At 53.9% G+C, this 21,702-nt stretch overlaps 1 protein-coding gene across 3 annotated transcripts in view; it reads right to left on the bottom strand.

The window, feature by feature from the left end:
- The window catches only part of PTCH1 (patched 1), a 64,805-nt gene that overhangs the window by 35,343 nt on the left and 7,760 nt on the right, over positions 1 to 21,702 (bottom strand). The window contains exons 1-3 of one of the 3 annotated variants that reach the window (XM_051847159.3): positions 21,113 to 21,519; positions 19,560 to 19,752; positions 1,009 to 1,198 (exon numbers count right to left, since the gene is read on the bottom strand). In XM_051847159.3, coding sequence (XP_051703119.3) covers positions 1,009 to 1,198; positions 19,560 to 19,752; positions 21,113 to 21,304 — 575 coding nt within the window. In that variant the 5' untranslated portion in view covers positions 21,305 to 21,519. Of the gene's footprint in view, positions 1 to 1,008; positions 1,199 to 19,559; positions 19,753 to 20,262; positions 20,492 to 21,112; positions 21,520 to 21,702 lie in introns of those variants that run through there. The other 2 variants (XM_051847169.3, XM_051847163.3) reach the window with 2 other exon arrangements.

The following is a 21,702-nucleotide window of genomic DNA, read 5'->3' as shown; positions in this document are numbered from 1 at the left end:
TTGGGAGAAATGATTTCCTTCTTTTTTTTTTTTTTTTTTTTTGCATTGTTAAGTCAATGAGAGCCAATTTGAAATTTAACTCTTCCAAAAACGGCGTCAGCCACAAAGGTAACTCCCAAGTGAATGAAACAGTTTCTCCACCAAATCTTAAGCAATGGAACACCTCACAGCCCGGGTTGTGGTAGGGCCACCCAAGTGGGTCAGGATCCTGCCCTCTCTGGGGTGGGGTCAGGGCCAGGATACTTACTTCAGATGCCTTATCAAATACAGGTTGAACACCCCAATTGAAAAATCTGGAATCTACTTTTGTGAATGTGATCATGAAGTCACAGTAGAAAATGTCACACCATGAAACTTTGCTTCAAGCACCAATTGAAGACATTATGTAAAATTATCTCCAGGCCATGTACATATGATATATAGATTTAAGTTACTTCTGGGCTTAGACTTGGGTCCCACCCCAAGATATCTCATTGTATCCATGCAAATATTCCAAAATCCACAAAACTCTGAAATATGAAACACTTCTAGTCCCATGCATTTAGATAAGGGACACTCAAGCTGTAATAGCATACCAAACTCTAAGACAAATCAAGCTAAAAAAAAAAAAAAGACTTCATTAGGAAATTGTGTGGCGCAGTGGTCTGCAGTGCAGCATCCCATATGGCTGCCAGTTCGAGTCCCTGCTCCTCCACTCTCAATCCAGCTCCCTGCTAATGCGACTGGGAAAGCAGTGGAAGGTGGTCCAAGTCCCTGGGCCCCTGCACCCATATGAGAGACCCAGATGAAGCTCTAGGCTGTGGCCTTGGCCCTGCACTGGCTGTTGTGGCCATCTGGGGCCATCTGCCTTTCAAATAAATAAATATTTTATCTTTTTTAAAAAGGAAACTATTTGGGCCAATACTCTGGTAGAGCCTTATCTACTAAAACAAAGGGACCTACTTCGGCAGTCTCTTCCTACCACCTTAGCTGCGGTACCTGTGTGCAGGTGGCCGCAGCTAGCCTTACCTGTTGTACATGTAGACGTGGACTCGGCTGGCCTGGAGCGCCGAGTCCAGGTGTTGAAGGAGTGCTTCTGTGGTCAGGACATCAGCACCTTCTTCTTTCGGGGTCTGGATCATGAGTTGAGGATTGAACATAGCCTCTTCCCCAATCTTCTGGCGAGTATAATTTAATTCACGACTCACTCGTCCACCAACTGACAAACACGGACAGAGCGCAATGAGAACCACCACCACCACCACCAATTCCCATTCTGTCCCTGGGACATGCAATCAATGAACGCTGGTCGTGAAACTCGCTGACGCTTCGCGCAGTGACAGTCACTTTACTGACAGCCATGCTCACTCTGATAACAAACAGAAAAAGGACTCACTAGGCCCCTCAAAGGGTGTCCTGCCTGGCTCATACCCAGACCTAAGGCACGGTGCTTTGTACACATTCTAACCAACCACACCGCACGCACGGACAAAGGGGAGAGCGGAAGGAAAACTCAGAGGCTTTATTCTGCAGACCAGACTCAGTAACCCTGCTACAATTTCTTTCACTTGTATAAACAGTGTGCCCCTGCGGCCCACTGCGGGAGTAAATGGCTTCAATTTACACTCTTCTCCCAAGTCCTGTGGCAAAGGTAACAAGGAAATGTTTCTCTGCTGTGGAAAAAGAAACAAGGAAAGGTAGCCAGCAGGTTTAACACAGAGTTGCCAGCACACGAGATTCCAGTCCCATGCACAGGGGAAACCCCACTGGAGAGCAACAAAATGCATTAGTCAGGGCGGCCATGGGCGCTCCCTGGGACCTGGTTCTATCAGAGTCACCTGGTCAGTGTCCAGAAAACACAGGTGCTGAGTCACCTGCGGATTCTGAACCTACTGGGGAGGCTGAGAAGCCCCACCCTACCCCACCCCACCTCAGCCTGGCTCTCCAGCAGGCTGTCAAAACGGAAGGCGTGCTAGAAACCAGTGACAGCAAGGAGACCCAGGTGCCCAAGCCATGCACATTGCAACCGCCAGCCGCTGCTGTCTCTCCCTTGCCCTTCTCTATCTCCGGGCCTGGGGTTAGAGTCAGTCATGGTGTTGTACCAAGCCAGGCTCAGCATGGTGCACCTGCACGGGAAGACAGTTGCAGAAGGAGGGTGCTGGTGTCTCCTCGCCCCATACTCCAGTCCTGAAGTCACGGCTAAGTTGAATGCTCTCTGAAAAGCAGGCCTCCAGCTATGGCTTAGAAAGGACTTGGTGATCGTCGCTTTCCCACGAGGAGGAATCCTTTCTCCCCAAGTTTAGTATTCAAGGGCGTAAACATTTGGTTTGGGCAAGTAAATAAGTACTGGGAACAGCGGGGTGTTTCGTCCTCTTGGCATATTTTATAAACACGGGGACAGGCTACAAAGCAAGTAATGCCCTCATTAGGAAACCAGTGCAGACTCACGGACTGGCAGGACCCCCGGCGCAGGTTCGCGTAGATGCCAAGGCCACCGCAGGGCGCTGCGAGGTGAGGTTGCGGGGGGCGGGGCGGGGGGCCGGGTGGTGTATGAAGCGCATTCTGCATGCCGCAAAGGCTGTCAAGAGCCCTGGGGGGAGTGGCGGAGGGTTTTGCAAGCAGATTTGAAGTTAGAGAGAGGTCCCAGGCAAAGGCTCCGGACAACCTGCAACAGAAGGGGGCTGGCCCTCTCCAGGGGCCCTCCCAAAGCCTCCTGAGGGCAGGGGCTGGCTCATTCTGGCAGGGAATCACTTTCTACCAGGCCGACTCGTGGCCAAGTAACTAATGAACTGAAGTGAACGCAATACACATCCTCCAAAGGCAGGGACGCTGAGGCTAAAAAGCCAATTAGTAGTCCAGAGGTGGCTTCTAAGAGCTGCATGGAACTGCTCACCAAGGAGCTGGGCCCAGCCCTGCCCGATGTCCCTAGCAGCCATCCACACTGCCACCTGCCTATCTGAACGTCTGCCTACAAGGCTGCCTTTCTTAAAGCTTACAACTTCAGGCAACTTAAAACCACAAGGCCCACGTACACTCACACAAGGGGATCAGCGCTGTGGCACAGCACGTAAAGCCGCTGCCTGCAGTGCCGGAATCCCATGTGGGCGCCGGTTTGAGTCCCGGCTGCTCCACTTCCCATCCAGCTCTCTGCTGTGGCCTGGAAAAGCAGCAGAAGATGGCCAAGTACTTGGGCCCCTGCACTCACGTGGGAGACCCGGAAGAAGCTCCTGGCTCCTGGCTTCAGATCAGCCCGGCTCCGGCCCTTGCAGCCATTTGGGGAGTGAACCAGTGGATGGAAGACTCTCTCTCTCTCTCTCTCTCTCTCTCTGCCTCTCCACTCTCTGTGTAACTCCGACTTTCAAATAAATAAATAAATCTTATAAAAAAAAGCACAGATGTCCCATTTTTTGACACCAAATACAGTTCTAATTCCACTTTTCCACGAACTTTTTGAAGTCCTTGTGTACAAGGAAAAAGATTTTGTTCTAGAAGCACAGAACAGAGCAGTGGAAGGGGATGGCGAACAGGTGCAGGGTGCAGCTGGACTGGGGGGGACAACCAGAGGTTTGGTAGCACAGTAGGGTCACTGTGGTCGCCAACAACGAATAGGTCTACTCCAAAACCCCTCACACAGAGCATTTTGAATCTTCCCAAGGAGAGGCTGAATGTACACAATGATGGATACGCCAGCCACCCTCCTCGGGTCACTGCACACTGCACCTCTATATTGAAATGCCACCCTGAGGGCGGGCATCCAGCCCAGCAGGGAAGACACTGCTTGAGACACTGCAGTCCTGATTCTGCTGCGGACCCAACTCCCCGTGAATGAGCACTTTGGGTAAGATAGCAGGGGATGGCTCAAGTGCCTGGGTTCCTGTCACCCACACAGAAAACCTCCGTTGAGTTCCTGGCACCTGGCTTGGGCCCTGCCCAGCTCCAGCTGCTGTGGGCATCTGGGGAGAATGAACCAGCAGATGGGAGCTTTTCCTCTGTCTGTCTCTCTTCCCCTCTCTGCCTTCCAAATAAAATAAAATAAATAAAAATGAGAACCACCACACTGTACAGTACACGTATATACATGCATATTACATGTACGCCCAATTTATGACAATTACAATGAAAAAGGGATGCATTTTTTAAAAAATAAGAAACCCATGAGGCACAACCCAATTAACAACACAGTGCTTTCTCACCAGCAGACCTCAGCTGCGAGTGCGCGCGCACACACACACACACACACACACGCCAGCTGCCTGTAACCACACGACTCATGAGGTGACAAACCAGGAGACGCACACACACCAGCAATAACAAAGACAAATGCATGGGCCCCGCCGCGAGAACTGTGCTCTCTCTGCACTCTTCCAGTCCAACCTCGGAATGGAACTTTTCTCACAGGGCTTTCCAGAACGGCTGCTATTCCCTACAGGATATCCCGAGTACCCCTGCGGCTTCATGATGTCACCTTCTGAGAAGGTGCTGGAAAAACGCTCACTCTAACTAACCAGGGTGCATGTGTCTCTGGAATGGGAAACCATTTTGCTCTGCCACCTCTTCTCCAGTGGTAGAACATGAGCATCTGGCCACAGTGACGACCAGGGTCACCCAAGGCAAGTTGAACTTCGTGGGCTGGCCACGCGGCTGGCATGCACACCCTGAACTCTGAAGCTTCTCAGCCAGTTAGGCTGAATCCCAGGAGCCTACGACTGCTCTTATGTCGATTCTGACATCGTAGATGGCTGTATTTCACCTAGCAGTTCATTCTGCATTTAACCAAACACGAATGGTTTTGCGAAGTGACTTAATCATTCTAGCAAGGTTTCCGTGCCACCCACTTCACACGGCCATCCATCCTAAGACGATCCGTGCACCCAGCATGCATTTGCGGGCGTCAACTTCACACTAAGCTGGGCAGATGGCACCAGGATGCTCGCTGCTGTTTCAAGAAGCACTGGGAAAGCCAGCCAGCCAGTAAGGCCATTTTGGCATGGCAAAGTGCCAGGAGGGACCTAACGATGATGGTGCCATGTTGAATGGAGGGTCAGGGAAGACCTAAAAGGGGCCTTTGAGGAGCGGAGGGAACAGCACTCTGGGGAGAGGACCAGCCACTGCAAAGCCCTCAGGTTTGGCTCAGAGCAGGGCAAGAGGAGTCAGGCGTGGCTGAGCCCGGTGAGGCCATGATGATGTCACCCCCTCACTTGCACCGCTGGACTTAGCTCCTTCTCGGGTATACCCAGGTCATAAACTGCACAGCATTCACAGGGTCTTACATCAGTATTCACCTAATCACGGGGGAGCAGGCTACGAGAAAAACGAAGCCCCGCGCACACAGCAACTTGAAGGACTTCTCCGACTTTGGCTACCTTGGCAAACGCCTATCCTAACTCACAGCTCAACGACAGCCCAGAGCTGGCCATCACCCTGCTGTCTTCCTGGTCATCCACAGTGCAGTGTCCCACAGGACTCCTTCCTGGTGACTGAAATTACAGTCATGCTCTGGGAGAAAGAATTTTCTCCCTTCTCGTTGCCATTTTCAAGGTCCGAGTCCTTCTTAGATCTCTATTTAAAAGAGAGGAGGAAGACGACTAAGGGACAGAATGAACCATGAATGGCTATGGGTAAGATATTAGCTTACCCAAAGCTAAGATATGGGCTATGCAGGTGCAGGGACCCTCTCTACCCGCCTCCCTCCATCGTGGTCTCTCTAATATTGCTCAAGGGACTTCACAAAGTTTCTGGAAAATGGAATCGAAAGGTTTGTTGTGGTGCAAAACATTCCAAAATCCATGCAGTTTTCTCATAATGTGCAATTCCTTGGGCTTTCCATGAAGAGCCTTCATAGCATGGACAAAAAAAAAAAAAAAAAAAAAAAAAAAAAAAAAAAAAAAAAAAAAGAAAGACAAAGGAATGTGAAAGCTGTTTGGTAGGGATCTGAACTACATACACACTCAATGCAAAAATAACAAGTGTATCTCCGTCAAAAAAATATTTACACCTACTTGAAAGGCAGAGTGGCAGAGAGAGAGATATTGAGATCTTCCATCTATGGGTTCACTCCCCAGATGCCTGCAACAGCCAGGGCTGGGTCAGGGTGCAGCCAGGAGCCCACGACTCTATCCAGGTCTCCTAAGTGGGAGGCAAGAGCCCAGGCACTTAGGCAGCATCTACTGCCTCTCAGGATACCCATCAGCAGGGAGCTGGATGGGAAAAGTGAGGAGGTGAGACTTGAACTGGGCCATTTGGATATGGGATGTGGGTGCCCCAGGCGGCGGCTTCGGCTGCTGTGACACAATGCCTGCCCTTCCATCATATCCTGATACCCTCTGTCTTTTCTTTTAACCCTTCCCCCCCACTCACCAAATACAACAACTTCAATAAAACAACCAACCTCTTTGAACAAGACTCGGGAAAACCTTATCTCAGGATTCTGGGATACAAAATAATACTTGCTTAGTACCGTCTACTCCCAAAGTCTTGAACACACATTATTTACTTACTTAGAAGTAGTCTGCTACTCCTCCATCAAGTTGGGGCTAGCTGTGTGCGACAGGTGACCAGAGGACTCGGCACCCTCGCTTGAGGCAGGGAGATCTGAGACAAATCCCTAGCACGGTTGAGCCTCAGTACCCTTCTCTGTGAAATGGGAGTAAAAATGCTTTGTTGTGTGAGCATCAAACTGACACTGCATGTGAAGCTTCCCAGAGGCCAGCGCTGCAGCACAAAGTGGGCGCTGGTTTGAGTCCCGGCTGCTCCACTTCCGATCCAGCTCTCTGCTATGGCCTGGGAAAGCAGCAGAAGATGGCCCAGGTGCTTAGGCCCCTGCACCTGCGTGGGAGACCCGGAGGAAGCTCCTGGCTCCTGGCTTCAGCCTGGCTCAGCTCTGGCTGTTGGGCACCAATTGGGGAGTGAACCAGAGGATGGAAGACCTCTCTGTGTGTGTGTGTGTGTGTGTGTGTGTGCCTCCCTCTCATGTCCATTCATGTATTCACTCACTCACTGACTGCAGGGCGTGTGTCATCGCTGCTGTTTTAGAGAAGAGGAAATGCAACTGCAGAGTTCGGAGCACTTGGTCAAAGCTGCTCAACTAACAGGAGGCGGAACTGACCCTGAAGCCTCAAGGCTTCTGAGCACCAAATCCCACATGCCAGACTATGTCAAGCTCACAGCCAGAACTTCAATTATAACACCTGTTACAGAACTCGGATGGAAAAGGACATCAGTGCTGCTTCAAAACACTTCTCTCTGCCATGGCAGAGAGAAACAAGAGTTTTTTTTTTCCAATAAGACCCCGTAGGTTGCAATGGGGTGGCCCTGTAGTTCTCAGAGTCTTCCAGGGGGCAGACAGGCGAGGGCACACACAGAGCGCAAGCAGCCCTAAGTCGCTAGACCTGCGAGCTATGTCATCATGTTCTCCAGAAAGCCACAGGTCCAGCCAGTGCTGGGAAAGAGGCAAAGCACAAAGCATCAGTTGTGCACAGACTTCTGATGCAGCTTAGCTGGCCCTCTCGTCCCCAGATGAAACCAACCATGGTTTTTCCAAAGCAGAGAAAGTCAGCAGAGGTGGGAAACCCAGAGTCTAAACCTGCAACCTACTGTAGGCCCCGGATGCTGCACTCATGCCGGCTCCCTGCTGTACCCATCCACAGTAGTGGCCTCTGCCCAGAGTTCCAACTGCAGCACCCACAGAAACCTTCCAGCAAATGCTGACTGTGATCCTCATCAAGACCTCAGGGACCAAGGAGGGTTCTGCTCACTTCCCCATGGGGGGAACCCAGAGGCTCGCTAGGGGCACACACACACTCAGAGCTATGCTGAATGAGTCAACCAATCAATGGTCTCAACACCAGCCCGGGGAACAGGCAGTCATCTGTACAAGATATTAATTCCCCCCCCAAAGCCTCAAAAAGTCAATCAGTCAAAACAAATGGCCCTTTCAGCCTGAAAAGTACCCACTCAGAGTCCAATTAGGAAAATGGGGTCTGTGTATATGCAGGCGTGGCATTTGCATTTGATTAATCCTGTGAATTATCTAACAGCCTCTGCAGAGATTCTTTCTCCCCCTTACTTGCTCCAGGTCCTTTTTTTTCCCCCCTCAACGTTACCATTCCTTATCGTGAGGGTTGAGAACTCCAAGTCCCCAAAAGGGTTAGACTGCAAAATTATTAGCGTGTCGCCTCCTTTCCCAAATGGGAAAAAAAAGATTCGGTCTTTTGGGCAACTGGCTGAAAACTGCTGGGCCGCCGAGTTTTAGCTACTCTTCCACCCGTCTCCTTTATTTACCCGGAGCCAATGGCTGCTTAAGCTTTCCGGGACTGCTTCTCTCCCTGTGAGCCTGTGTCTTTGGGCGTTGCCATGGGAAAGTGCTAGAATCAGATAGTCCCAAGAGAATCTGCCTTTGTGAAGGGAATCCAGGGAGAGTGACCACCACAAAGACAGGAGAGCGAATGCAAGACAGCGTCCATGGCTGCTGCCACGCTGGGAGCACACCCGGGGACAGCCGTCCAGCCGCAGGGCACAGGTAGCCCGCAGGTGGCACACAGGCGCCCACGCGGCCCCGCCCCTTGCCCGCCAGCAGCAGCTGACTGTGCCATCTGCCATCAGCCCTTGCCCGCGCTGCTTCCTCTGAATGGCTTATCCTGGAGACCAACCCGCTCGCCCTGTCGGTCGCAATCAGGTCAGCCCAGCACTGCGCCTGCAGCTCCCAGGGCTGCCAGTCCCCCGTGTGACACTGAGTCTGCCAGGAGGGAAGAGACACATGCCAGGCAGCCCCAGGGGTGTTCCCGACTCCCTGCCGGGCACACCTGGAAATGTCTCCATCCCTCACTGTAGACTCTGCTGGACCACGGTCCCCCTTGAATGCTCAAGGGCTGGGAGCGAGCTGATGCCAAAGCCCAGTACCGTGATTCCGGCAGGACATGGTTGAGACTTCATGCAAAAAAAAAAAAATAATAATAAAACCAGAAAGTAACCCAATGACAGCAAAACCCAAAGGCTCGCTGGGCACTGCAGGCTGTTGCATAATACTAACCCCAGTCCCTTCTCCCTGCTGACATCACCCCTCAGATTGAGACCGTCTCCTTTGCCATTATCCAGCCAGCCGGGGTCTCTTTTTATCGGCTTTGCTTTGCACTGGAGCCCACACCAGGGAGAAGACAATGCGAGTCCCCACCTTCGGCCGCGGGGCTGTGCAGGGCTGCTTCCCTCCGCGTCCGTGCTGGGAGGGAGACACCCGTCACTGGGGGCCATTTTCATGATTTTGTTGCCATCGGGATTAGCTGGATTAGGGGCTGGTACATAAGGACCCCCTGGTGCCCTGAGGAAGTCTCACCACCGGGTCGGCTTGATGTGAACTGTATTCTGTCAACACCCACCCCCTAAGATGGGAGGGGGGCCGAGCCAGGAGCAGGCGGGGGTGGGGGCTGCTCCCAGTGCAAAACGTCTGACCTTGTCGGAGCCATAAACTCCCCGTCCCGTCTCTCAAAGCCTGTGCGCCATTCAAGACTCCCGCCTTCAAACAAGAAACCTAGCGAGGCCATGCTTCCTCTCTCAGCAAATCTCTCAGCCCTTTGGCAAAAGCCAGTCAAGCAGTTCGAGAAGAGACTCCCACTGCCTTAGAGACCTTAGATTGTGTCCCTCGCCTTCCAAAGGACAAATGCTATCCCCTCCAGCAGAGACTGCCCCCATTTAACAACCTCAGATGTGAGAGAGGGGTGGAGGGCCCAAGAGGGTGGGGAGCACACACTCCCTCGAAGAGCCTTAAGGGGCCTGAGTTTCTCCTCCTGGGGGAGACACCCCCTCCCCTGGCCCCTGCCTGGGGGCCCCCCATGGGAGGACACACAGTGGAAAAAGGGAGTGGGATCCGTGCAAGCGTGTGCGAGCGAGTGTGAGTGTGTGTGACACAGCAGCCCCTCTAGCACAGCGCCGGGCTGCTCCATCAAAGCCGTATCTGTTCTATTTCTGTCTTTCTCTTCTGTTTGGCGTATTCACCAACAAGAGAAAAGGAGGTGAGCTTTGGCGGCCCTGACCTGCAGCTGGAACACAATACTTTCGCACAGTCCTGCCGACCCCTGACATAAATTTTACACCGCAGCTGGCATTTACACACTCAGCATTACCATATGTATAGCTGCTCCGTGCTAATTATGCTAATCACCTGTCTAACTCGCCGCTGCGAAAAATGGTTGTATTTAGCAGTCCAGTGCCTACCAATGCAGCTTTCTGTGTGGCTGAAATGTACATTCAGACGGCCCTGAATGGCAAGATTTTTCCACGTTGCTGGCTACATTCAGGCCTCAGAAAAATTTATTCAAGTCAACTGGTTTCGGTCCGCAACAAAAAAGTTACGAGAAAAAAGTGAGTGTGTTCTTGCCCTAACATTCTGGATCTGCTTGCAAGCAAAATGATAAATCAATTGGTGTGGGAAACAAAAAGAGAGAGAGATTTCTTTTGGGAGCCATGTGAAACTGTAGCCTGTTAAAAAAAAAAAAAAAGAAGAAGAAGAAGAAGGAGAAGGAGAAGGAAGAGGAGAAGGAGGAGGAGGAGGAGGAATGGAGGAAGAGGAAGAGAAGGAAGAAGAAGAGGAAGAGGAGCAGAAGAAAAAGGCCATCCTCTTTCCCAAATCTCTAGAAAGAGCAGCTAACAGATATTTAGCCGCAATCCCAATTCTCGCAAATTGTAAGTTTTGTTTGCAATTAAGCAAGGTATTAAACATGCGGGCTTCCCCTTGGATCCTGGGTAGCCTAAATGGATGGTAGGATATGTCATTTTTTTCTTTTTTGTACTTATTACAACAAGGGGGGCAGTCTCATGGGTTAGGGGTAGGGAGATCAACGCAGAAGGAAGAAATAGCGTCTTGGGCAGTTAGGAGAAATTGTTTTGTGATTTTTCTCTCTTAGAAAGCCTCTATTTAAAAAGAGGCTGTGAGATGCTTCAGTCTATTTTGTGAAGGTTTCTGGATTCCCACTAAAGGAGCAAAAGAAATTGGAGAGTGGGGGGTATGTGGGCGGGGGGGAGATGGGAGAACTCAAAAAAGAAAGTGCTAGGGGGAGTCCGGACAAACACATTTCCCTTAATCTCAAAATTCCTGTCTGTGCAATCCTTGATTTCTTGAAGCAGTTGTCTGGGATCCTTCTATAAAAGAATTCCTCACATCGGGATAAGAGCAGTGCAGCTACTTGAACAACCCCCTCCATTCAAACTGAAATTCCATTTCCTCCTAGCTCACAAAATGTGTGTGTGTTCGCTTAAATAACTGCTTGGTTTTAGGCTCTTTGGGTGGCTGGATGATGTCTGGGCATTCCACTTGGCTTTAAGTGCCCACAGCACAGCAAAACAAGGAACTGCGTGGAGGGTGGCCCGGGGACCTTCGCCTCTGGTCATCACCGGCAGACAGAAGCTAAGTGGAGGGTATATCTTGGGCTACCTCCCCAGAATGGCCTAGTGATAAATCTTCAGGTTACACACAGAGGGTGCACCCAGCCAGCCAGCTTGCTCTGACACAGCAGGAGGGCCTGCAGGAAGTGGGGGGTGGGGGGAGGGCTCTCCTGGCCTGCCTCCCCCTCACCTTTCAGTTTAGCTAAGAGCAGCCAAGAAGGGTGATGCTCATGGGAACCTGGAGCTCCTGCTGGAGCCCCAAGAGCCGTCTTCCCATCTGCCCCTGCCTTCTCCCGCCCCAACATTTTACAAAGGTTCATCTGACCCAGTGAGGGAACGTGACCCAAGCCCTAGCTTGCTGTCAAGTTGCTGCCACTCCTTGCCGTTCCTAAGTCTTCATTTACGCCCAGTTGTGTGGTTCCAAATCTTGACTTCCCAGCTCCAAACACAATGGATCCGATCACTGGGCAGCCCAGGGCTCACCCCCTCTCAATCTCTCACTCTTCTTAAAACAGGAGGTGGACCACCCTGCCTCGTGGCACAGAGCAGTGTTTACATTCAATACTTGACTGTGTAATACATCTGGCATTTTTGGGCAAGATTCCCGAGCTAGGGGCCAGAAGCCCTTAAGCAATGATTTAAGGGGGAAAAAAAATCGCGCACATGGACTTCACAAAGCCCATTTCCAGTTCTTTTTGCTTCCTTCTGTCCGCGTTTCACCAGTTAACTGAAAACTCTCCTGGTTGCTGAACTGGCTCCGTCTCCCACTCCTTTTCATTTACCGTCATAAATGAAACTCCTGTGGTGGCAACGAACCTGCTTCTCACTGGTCTCGCCTTCACGGCCAGTGGTTATCGTTATCGTGGGACCCACGTGCAGGGCTGTGGACTCTCTGAGCCAACTCACACCGGGGTTTCTGCAGGAGCCTCTACACCCCCAGCCAGAACCAAACCCCAGGAAGTGGTCGTCTCTCCCGCAGGGATCCAGCCCTGAAAACTACCGGATCACTGGGAAGCTCCTCAATGACACCCTTCCACTACTCAGAGAGACTCATGGCTTGTCCAGTGTAGTTAAAGGATCCATGTAGGGGGCTGGCACTGTGGTGCAGTGGGTTAAAGCCCCAGCCTGCAGTGCTAGCATCCCGTGCGGGCGCCGGTTTGAGTCCTGCCTGCTCTTCTTCTGACCCAGCTCTCTGCTATGGCCTGGGAGAGCACCAGAAGATGGCTCAGCTGCCTGGGCCCCTGCACCCATATGGGAGACCTGGAAGAAGCTCCTGGTTCCTGGCTTAGGATCAGCTCAGCTCTGGCTGTTGTGGTCATTTGGAGAGTGAACCAGTAGAACAGAAGACCTCTCTCTCTGGCTCTACCTCTCTCTGTAACTCTTTCAAATACATAAAATAGTTCTTTAAAAAAAAAAATAAAGGATCTGTGTAAGAAACAAAGAAACTTAAATCTCATTTAAGCGGTTAAAAAAAAAAAAAACTAATGAGCACTATAAGGTCCCCACATTCTGAGACTGGCGGCAAACAACAGCAACGTAAGGGCTGATGGCCCTGGTTCTATCTGTGTGTTCGTGTTCCCACTGACAGTGGCTGGCTTCCTGCTTCTTCCTGACCAGCAGAACTGCCCCCCCCCCCCCGGGGGCAAAGCCCTCAGCTCCCTGGCCTTGTCAACCAAGACCCGTGAGGAGCAACATCCAAGGCTCCAGCGTTAGCCAAAGTTGGGATAAGGGAACCCATCCTCTCCCATCTCAGCCAAGCTCCATGTTCCCACTGGCTTGGGCTGCAGTCCCACCCAGGGGAAGGGTGAAGCAGGGTCACAGCTTGGGTCTCACAGCATTGCCAAAGTGCTCGGGGAACCCATTCTTGCCTATTCTGATGCCACATTTAAGGGGACCAAGACTCGTTTCCCATGTCCCTTGGTGGTTGGTACGGATTGAAAGAACGTGTCAATGGACTCCACAGGTGCCTCCAGAGTACCTAAAAATGGCCTGCTCTTCAACAGGGGAAACCCGTCTGCTCGCAAGAAGCCGTCGTTGAGGATGGTCCCAGGACCACCCTAAGCAAGAGAAGCACCTGGAGATGCAAGCTCTGTACGTGGTGCCTCCCGCAGCGGCTTTGAAATAATCCATTTCCTGATGCCCTCCTGTCAGCCTGGGCTTATCCACACCGAGGACCATCTCAGCTCTCACCCAGGTTCCTCTGCAGAGCCTCGTGCGAGGGAGTGATGGGCAGTTTAGGAGCGGGTGGGCAGGAGGAGGGAAGAGGTGGGGATGGAGAGAAGGGAGGGGGTTCTGGGAGCCAGGGAGAGGCAGAGGACGGCACAGCCTGAGATCACAGTTGACTTACCTAGCGGGAATCCCCTGAACTTCCCCTGCCAGGAGTTCAAATAGGACAGTCATGCCAAATGGCGGCATCTAGTCAATCGGGTTCCCTTTAAAATAATTTTACAATACTTCCATCTTTGTCTCAAAAGCCAAAGAAACGTCTAAAGTCAAACACGTCCCCTGAGAGGTGGGGGCTCCATCTGGGCAGACAGCTGGCGCAGGTGTAGGGGATCAGCCTCAGGAGCAGGGGGCTCCCTTCTCTGCAGAACCCAGTCACCCCCCTCCACTCCCTCATCGCCTCACCCCAATGTGAGCAGCAGAGCGAGGGCAGATGAGTTCCAGCTCACCCCGAGTGGACAGGGCTCCGGGGGTCACAGGCAGGTCAGCTTTGAAGGAGAAATCCAAATGAAATATAAACATGGCATGGTGGAAACCAGACAAATCTCCCATAGCTCCTCCAGCCAGCATTAATCTCGCCATCAGCTGTGGTGCAGAATCTAAACAAACGGATCAGGCGGTGCATACATCTGGAAGCTGTCATCTGCTGCAACCTCCGAGCGGTGTGTGTGTCTCGGAAAAACCCCGTGGCCCTAACCTGGCCAGGAGTGGCGGGCAGCAGGCAGGCCCTGGGCACACGGCACCTGAGATTCCACGTCGCCCATAACTGCCCTTTCTGACGCCTGGCTCTCCCAGTTCTCCACTGTGTCTCTCCTAATATGAAAGCAATATCACCAGTGCTTCCAACTCTGTGTGTGGCCGTGGCTGGAATCTAATTAATATCCGTCTAAATAAACATATTCTTCCTTGCGGGGGGGGGAGGGGGGGAGGGGGTGGAGATGGAGCGGTGGAGAGCCCCAGGGGGTAGCAGGAGCTGTATTTCCGCTGCCTTGTGAAAGGTGCCCACACGAGAGTCCCGAATGCCTTTCTGGCCAAGATGCCTCAGTCCGGTCCTGTCCTCCTTGGCTCTGCTCTAGCAGGGGCTTGGTGGGGGTGGGGTGGGGTGGGGTGGGAGGGACTGGGAATGGTTTGTGACAGAGGCAGGATGAGAACACCACAGAGCTAATACATTACCAGGCCTCTGCAAAGAAGCCTTGGATTCCGATGTGGCTCTTACAGCTTTTGAAAGTCACTTCACTGCTGAAAACCCTGCGCCTACCGTGGCTGAGGTTCAACAGGGTCTCTCCAGGAAATGGGCGACCCACCCCCGCCGCCTCCATGTGCTCCAATATAAAATGTTTTCTGCGACCTTTCTTCTTCCCATGGTGTTTGTTGCTTTTTTTTAATTATTTGCTATTTTGAAGGTCATTCTAAGAAAAAGAAAACTGCACGCTTAAATTATCAGCATGAAAAATTTAGTTACTTGGATCAGTTCTCTCTAGAGATGGGATGGACTGAAACCCCCTGGCGACGCCACCACTGTGGGTTTGCATGACGACACGTGTCTTCCACCTGCGATTTATCACCCAAACTGGTGATGGGCTCTGAGGGGGCAGGTCTGGGCTCTGCCCCCTGCTGCCTGCCCCCACTCCTGCAGGACCACGTGGCCCTGATTGGAACACTCTGGTCCTCACACCAGGACGGTGCTACTGGCCCCTAGTGGTGTGGGTAGGGGCCTGGATGCCACCCGGCATCCTGCTGGGCCCAGGACAGCTGCCACCACGAGGGTCACCCAACCCCACACGTGGCAATCAGTGCGAAGACTGAGAAGCTACATGGGTGGTGAATGAACGCTGAAGGGATGCACACAGCACTGCACTCACACTAATTTTTTTTTTTAAGAAATTTGCTTTAAGACAAAAATCCAAGTCCCAACTTGCTTCTTTCTCCTCCCCGGAGGCGGGTGTTCAGAGCCATTCACAAGCGAACACCAAGGCAATATGGATTCATTTCAAGGCTGTTACCCTCTGCAGAAAAGGGGGCCAGGGGCTGGGCCAGCTTTTAGAAAAAACAAAAAGCTCCAAGAGATAAATGAACCCTGACATCCAACCTGCTTCGGGCCAGGGTGGGAGTGGGGGGTGCACATGAGGCCGAGAGCAGGAGAGACACAAAGGGGAAGCTAAGAGAGGAAGGAAGGGCAGGGGGAGGCATGGATTGGTGTGTTCCTGGCTGTGCCTGCAAGGGTGAGAGAGCCAGGCCAAGGCACTGGTACCGGGCAGGGCACAGCAGAGGCCCAAGCACACCAGCACAAACCGCAGCCCCTAGACAGGCGGCTTCCACACCCAGGAGCAAGCCCCCCCACCCCCAATCCCCGCCGAGCCTCAGTGACTTATGCAAGTGGGGAGGGGAGGCGCTGGCAGCCCCCAGGAGGTCACGCTCCTGCTCTGCTGGTTGGGGGGTGCTTTGTCCCTGGGTGCCCTCCCACCCTTACTCCTCCAATCCCTGTGCTGGCTGAGGCCTCCTGCCTCGGAGCCATCCTGGAAGGCATTCGGATTTCTCTGTCATTTTGGCAATGCCACGGGGTGTGTGTGCATGCATGTGTGTGTGTGTGCATGTGTGTGTGTGTGTGTGTGAGAGAGAGAGACCAACCCTGCAAGTGAGTCTGCTGGGTGACCACCTTGCTACAGCTTTTTTACCCATCTCTCTACAGCTGTGTGCAGTGCCAAAGGAATATTTTTATTTGTAAGTGACAGCCTCTTCGCGCACCTTGCTGCCACCCTGTGTGGCTGTAACAGCAGAAGCCCACCATGGCACTGCACGGCTTCCTCATCAAACCCCATCACTCCACCCCTGGGTGAGCTCTGTCAGTTCTCACTTGCAGAGATGAAATCCCTAAGACCCAACCTGGCATTGAATACCCAGTTGACAGTTTCTTGAAAGGCAATCATTGTATGGAGATTTTAAACAGCAAAATCAAACTATTCTTATCACCAACACCTGAAGCTGTATATAAAGGATCCTTCTTATCTCGTGCGAACTGGGCTGCACATATGGCTAATGCAGTCCAAACCATCTTTATAAAGTCTCCTTTCCCCAGCATGTCAAACAAGGCATGAAAAGCAAATCAAAGATGGAGCCAATTTGCGGGCTGCACTAGAACGATAACATTTTAGCAGATTCAAGGGTATATATAGAAAGTTCAAATGCACACACACACACACACAGAAGCAACTAACTGGATATGTATGTATATACACACACATATATGTACATACACATGTATTCAACTGGGAACCCAAATTCAACACACACACACAAAGGGTCTCCAAAAATCCCATCAAAGACGGGACGCCACATCACAGGAAAACTGCGTGAATTCAACATGTTGTGGCTTAAATCTATTTTTTAGCTTTCTGCAGTTCCCTCCGACGTATCTATCATTCTTAGATCACAGGAGAGAGAGCACTTTTTCAGCCACACTCCCAGCATCCTTCTCCCTTTAACGACTCAAGGACAACCCTGTCCAGGCTGAGTTATAACTAGGAAAAACGTGCACCCTCTACTCACTTGGTGTAGCCGCACAGCACACACCCAGTTCGTGTCAAGGTTCCTGCTCAGAACCAGCCCAGTCTGCTGAGAGCAACGGAGAACTGTCTAGGAGACGGCAGCACTGGGTGAACCTCAATTTGGAGCTGTTACTCATTTGAGTTCACCGACCTTGACTGAGGTCTAGGACAGCAGGGGAATTCTTACTCCCAAAAGCACGAGCTTACACTACTCCACGCACTGCAGATCTGAACACACCATTGGCCTTATCACCAGCAAGATCTCTACAAAGTTATCTGCTCTTTATACTGAGATCAAAACAGGGTGGTGGCCTCCTTGCACTCACGAAACTGCTGCTACTTCTACGGGGGAAGAATCTAACACGGAACCAGTGAGCGCATCAACCATCGATCAAGGCCAACACAACAGGGATGCGATCTTTAGGAGGCAATGCATTTTGCATTTCATCGGGGTAACAGTGACTCTATGTAAGAACATTATATTAACTGTCATGCCACCAAAAATCCAAGACAATAGCTTCTTTATAGCGTGATAGTATACCTGAATGAAATAAATGCCTGGTACATGGCAGTCACTCAACAAGGGACATGAACCAGTGAACATGCTGAAGCCGCCAAGGCTGAAAGGAGGCAGAGAGGAGGGTCCGGGATGTGTGTCTCCATCCCAGGTGTGTCTTCAGCTGGTGCAACTGGGGGAAAACTCAACTCCCTCACTCCCTCCCACTCCACCAGCTGCAGCTCAGGCGGACCTGCTGGGAAGAAGCACGCTTCTGCTCCTTGCGGGACTTGAAATGGGTTGTGTAAGGCAGACACATCGTTATTTCTAGAAACAGGCCATGCTAAGACAGCAAATGGCATTGCCTCTCCTGAAGCCTGTTGAGGGCCTACTGGAAACCCTGGCTGTGAATAACACAGGACAGTCTTTTGTCGTCACCACTGACAGGCAACAAATTACTTGCTGACCCAAGTAGAAGTGAGCATATGGCCGAGCTGGGCAGTCCCTGGCTCTGTGGGAGCCACTGGGGGCTACCTCAGTGCAGCTGATCACCCAGCCTCCGGCTGCTGTCCTGGGGCCTCTGCTAGGTCTTGGGCCTCCCTCCTCCTCTCCACTTCCACCTAAGTTCATTTTCTTCCTCCCGTGTTACTGTCCTGGCCCATTTCAACCGGGAACCCAAATTCAATGCAAGTGCTTTGTGCAGCACCCCACACTCATGGTGCCCAGCAGAGTGCTAAGGACATCACAGGCGCTCAGCACACTTGTTGCTAGGGGCATAATAGGTGCTCAGTAAAAGCCGCCTTTGATCTACCAAGGACCTCCAAGGGGTTGAATTACCCCATGGAGTCTACTTTTGTATTAATCACCAGGCTACTTAAGGCACAAATATTTTCTGGTCTGTCTTCATTATCTGGACTATTATTTTAATTGTCACTTCTCAGCAAAACGCTCTACTGTAGGCTTGCAAAACAGGGCACACTGCTCCTTCACAGACAGGGCAAGGTTAGCTTCCAACAGCATCCTGAGGGTAACTCCAGCTTGTCCTCTACAAGGGAGCCAGGTGCTTTGATCTGAAATATTTACATATCCTACAGTATCTCAATCCCTTATAAGAGGTGCCCAGAGTAGTCTTCAAACGTCCCCAATACCAAAGCTTGTATTTTCCAAAAAGATGATAATAATAGTAATAATAGTAATATCAATATAAAGGAGAGAGGAAAAAAGAAAAAAATCTAAATTAAAACTTGCATGGCCTAAGGAATGTAAAATGTCTTTGCAAACAAAAACATGGACTTTAAATCCATGGTCGCTTTTCAAAGAAAGTCTCAAAACAAAATCTTAAAGCACATTCGAACCCCCTGCCGGCAAAACGCAGGCCCCCAGCATAACGCCCAGTGCCCAGCGCAAGCCCCCACCCGCAGGCAAACACTGGTCTCCTGCAAACACGCGTTCCAGTCCGGGCCTTACTATTTTTTCAGCTCCTTCCCCGCACCCCACCCCACCCCCCTTTTTTGTACCTTGAGACAAATGTTTTTTTCCCCCAGAGTTGAAAGCCGTCCAAAAACAGGACCACACACGCCGCCGCCTCCGCAGGCCCGCCCTCCCCGCGGCCTCCCTCTCTCTGCCCGCAGCCCCTGCCTCCTCTCGGGGCGCGGTGGGTGGGGGCGGCGGGGCCGGGCCGCGCCGCCCCCACCCACCGCGCCCCGCTCCCCGCCGCGACGACAGCGAGCAGGGGCGCAGCGCCCCAAGTCCACGGCAGCGCGGCCTCCGTCGGGCGGGCCTGGCGAGCCGCCAGGCGCCCAAACAATCAACAGCTCCCCCCCCCCGGGGGGGGCGGGCAGGGGGCTTCCCGCCGGCCGCGGACCGGCTCTAGGTGTGCGCCCGCCAATATCTTCATCAGCGGGCGAGGGGGACGCGGCGGCGGGGCGGCGCGGGTCTCTTACCTTCCACCCAGAGCTCCTCCACGTTGGTCTCGAGGTTAGCTGCCTTTAATCCCACCGCGAAGGCCCCGAAAATGAGGAGGCCCACCACCAAGAACTTGCCGCAGTTTTTTTGAATGTAACAACCCAGTTTAAATAAGAGTCTCTGAAACTTCGCTCTCAGCCACAGCGGCGCTTTCCGGCCAGTAGCCTTCCCCTGGGGACGAAGCAGAAGCCGGGAGTGAGCGCCAGGGAGTCGCACGGCCCGCGCGCGCCCACGCAACCCCCCCAACCACGGGCACCACTCGCCCGCGGGGCCCCCGGGGGAACGCGCGCCGCGTGGAGCTGGGTGCGAGGTGTGTGTGTGAGGGGGGGAGTCATAAGTCAAATTCGGACCGCGGCGGGTGGGGAAAGGGGGCAGCAGGGGCGCCCCCCACGCGCGTTCGCGCGGCATCCCGGGGCAGGGCTCGGACAAGGGCTGCCACGCAGATGGGGAGACGCCGGCACCCCAGACCTGGGAGAGGACGGTCACGCCAGCGTTTGAGCCCGGCACACCAGGTCCCCCGCGGCTCCGGCCATCTCCCCCACCTCCGCCCCCCACTCCGGAGGTGTGCTTCGGAGATGCCCAGTCCCGACCCCGTCTCGGGGCGGGCATCGGTGGGGGTCCACGTGTGGGAGCCGCCGTGCGAGCCGAGGGAGGGAGCAGGGGCCGCCATCTGCGACTTACGACAGTGTTTGTGATCGGAAGAGGGCAGCCACAGCGGTCTGCTCCTGCTCTTCCCTTCCCAGACGCTTAAACGTGCAACTCAGCCGAGTGCCCGGCGCAAGGGCCCCGGCCGGCCCCCGGATTCCACACATTGCAGCGAGCCTCGCCAACACAATAAGCCCGGCCGCCCGGCCGCCCCGCACGGCGCAGTTAAGGTGGCAGTCTGTTTACAACGCCCCGTCTCGGCCCCGGGCTCCCGGCGGAGGCGGCTCGCAAGCCAGGGAGGAAGAGGAGGGATGTCCCCCTGGCGAAGCCCGCTTTTAAGGGAGCAGAGATTCCGGGCTCAACAAAAGCAAAACCGGCTGCCAAGAAAGGAAACCACCTTTATTTCGGCTCCCTCCCCCCTTCCTCTCCCCGCCTCTCCACCCCGCCTCTCCCCCTCCGAGGCGTTAGGAAATGTGGCAGTGCTGCAGGGCTCCGGGCTGCAAACAGGGGCAGGGGCGCGGAGAGGAGGGCGCTCCGGGGCCAGGGGGCGCGGGGCCGGGCGCGGTCGCGGCCGCCCTCGAGGTGGTCCCCCGCGCGCGGCGGCGGTGCGGAGCTCCGGAAGAGGCGAGCCAGGGAGGGCGCGCGCGCGCACACGCGCACACACACACACACACACACTCACACACACACCTCCACCCCCTGCGGACCGCAGACAGCAATTCCTCCCAGGACTGGAGGGAGGGAGGGTTTGAATTTTTCAATCCCCACTTGTCTGCTGCTTTTCCTGGAGAGGGTGTGCGTGTGTGCGCGTGTATGGCGGGGGAGATCCGCAAGAGGAAGAGGAGGGAAGAGAGAGAGTGGGAGGAGAACAGAATCTGAAATGCACCTTGGAAATCTGCTCGAGAGCGAAGGCGGCGTCGCAGTAGCTGGGCCGGTGCAGATAGTCCCGGTCCGGCGCGGCGGCGCGGCGCAGCCCCCCGATCCGTCTACGCCTCCCGCCGCCGGCCGGCCGGCCCAGGGCCCCGCCGCCGCCGCCGCCGCGGTCCTGAGGCTCGGCGGCGTTACCAGCCGAGGCCATGTTGCCGCCGCCGCCGCCGCCGCGGGCACCGAGGCTTCCCGGGCGGTCCGGCGCGCCCAGGCGCTCGGCTCGCGAGGACGCTGCTGGCCGCCGGCTGCTCGGTCTCGGGCTCCGGTTGACAGACCTGCTTCTGTCGCTGCTGCTGCTGCTGCTGCCTCCGCTGCTGCTCACACGGCGGGCGCTGCTGCCGCTGCGGCCGCTGCGGCTGCCGGGGAGTCAGACCCTGCTGCGCCTTCCATTGCCACATTGCGCGGGGGTCCCGAGGTCTCTGCGGCCGCCGCTGCCCACATCCAGTTCGCGGGAGGCGAGAGCCGCCGGCGCGCGGAGCGAGCCTGTCCTTGGGGCGCTGCCGCGGCGCTCCTCGCTGTCCCCAGCTCCCCCTAGCCGCCCCCCGCCCC

This window comes from Oryctolagus cuniculus, chromosome 1 (genome assembly GCF_051225735.1).
Source record: "Oryctolagus cuniculus isolate XC-2025 breed Fujian yellow rabbit chromosome 1, ASM5122573v1, whole genome shotgun sequence".
In the NCBI taxonomy this organism is placed as follows: domain Eukaryota; kingdom Metazoa; phylum Chordata; class Mammalia; order Lagomorpha; family Leporidae; genus Oryctolagus; species Oryctolagus cuniculus.
The sequence above is the reverse complement of the archived record's forward strand: the minus strand, read 5'-3'. Positions and strand labels throughout refer to the sequence as shown.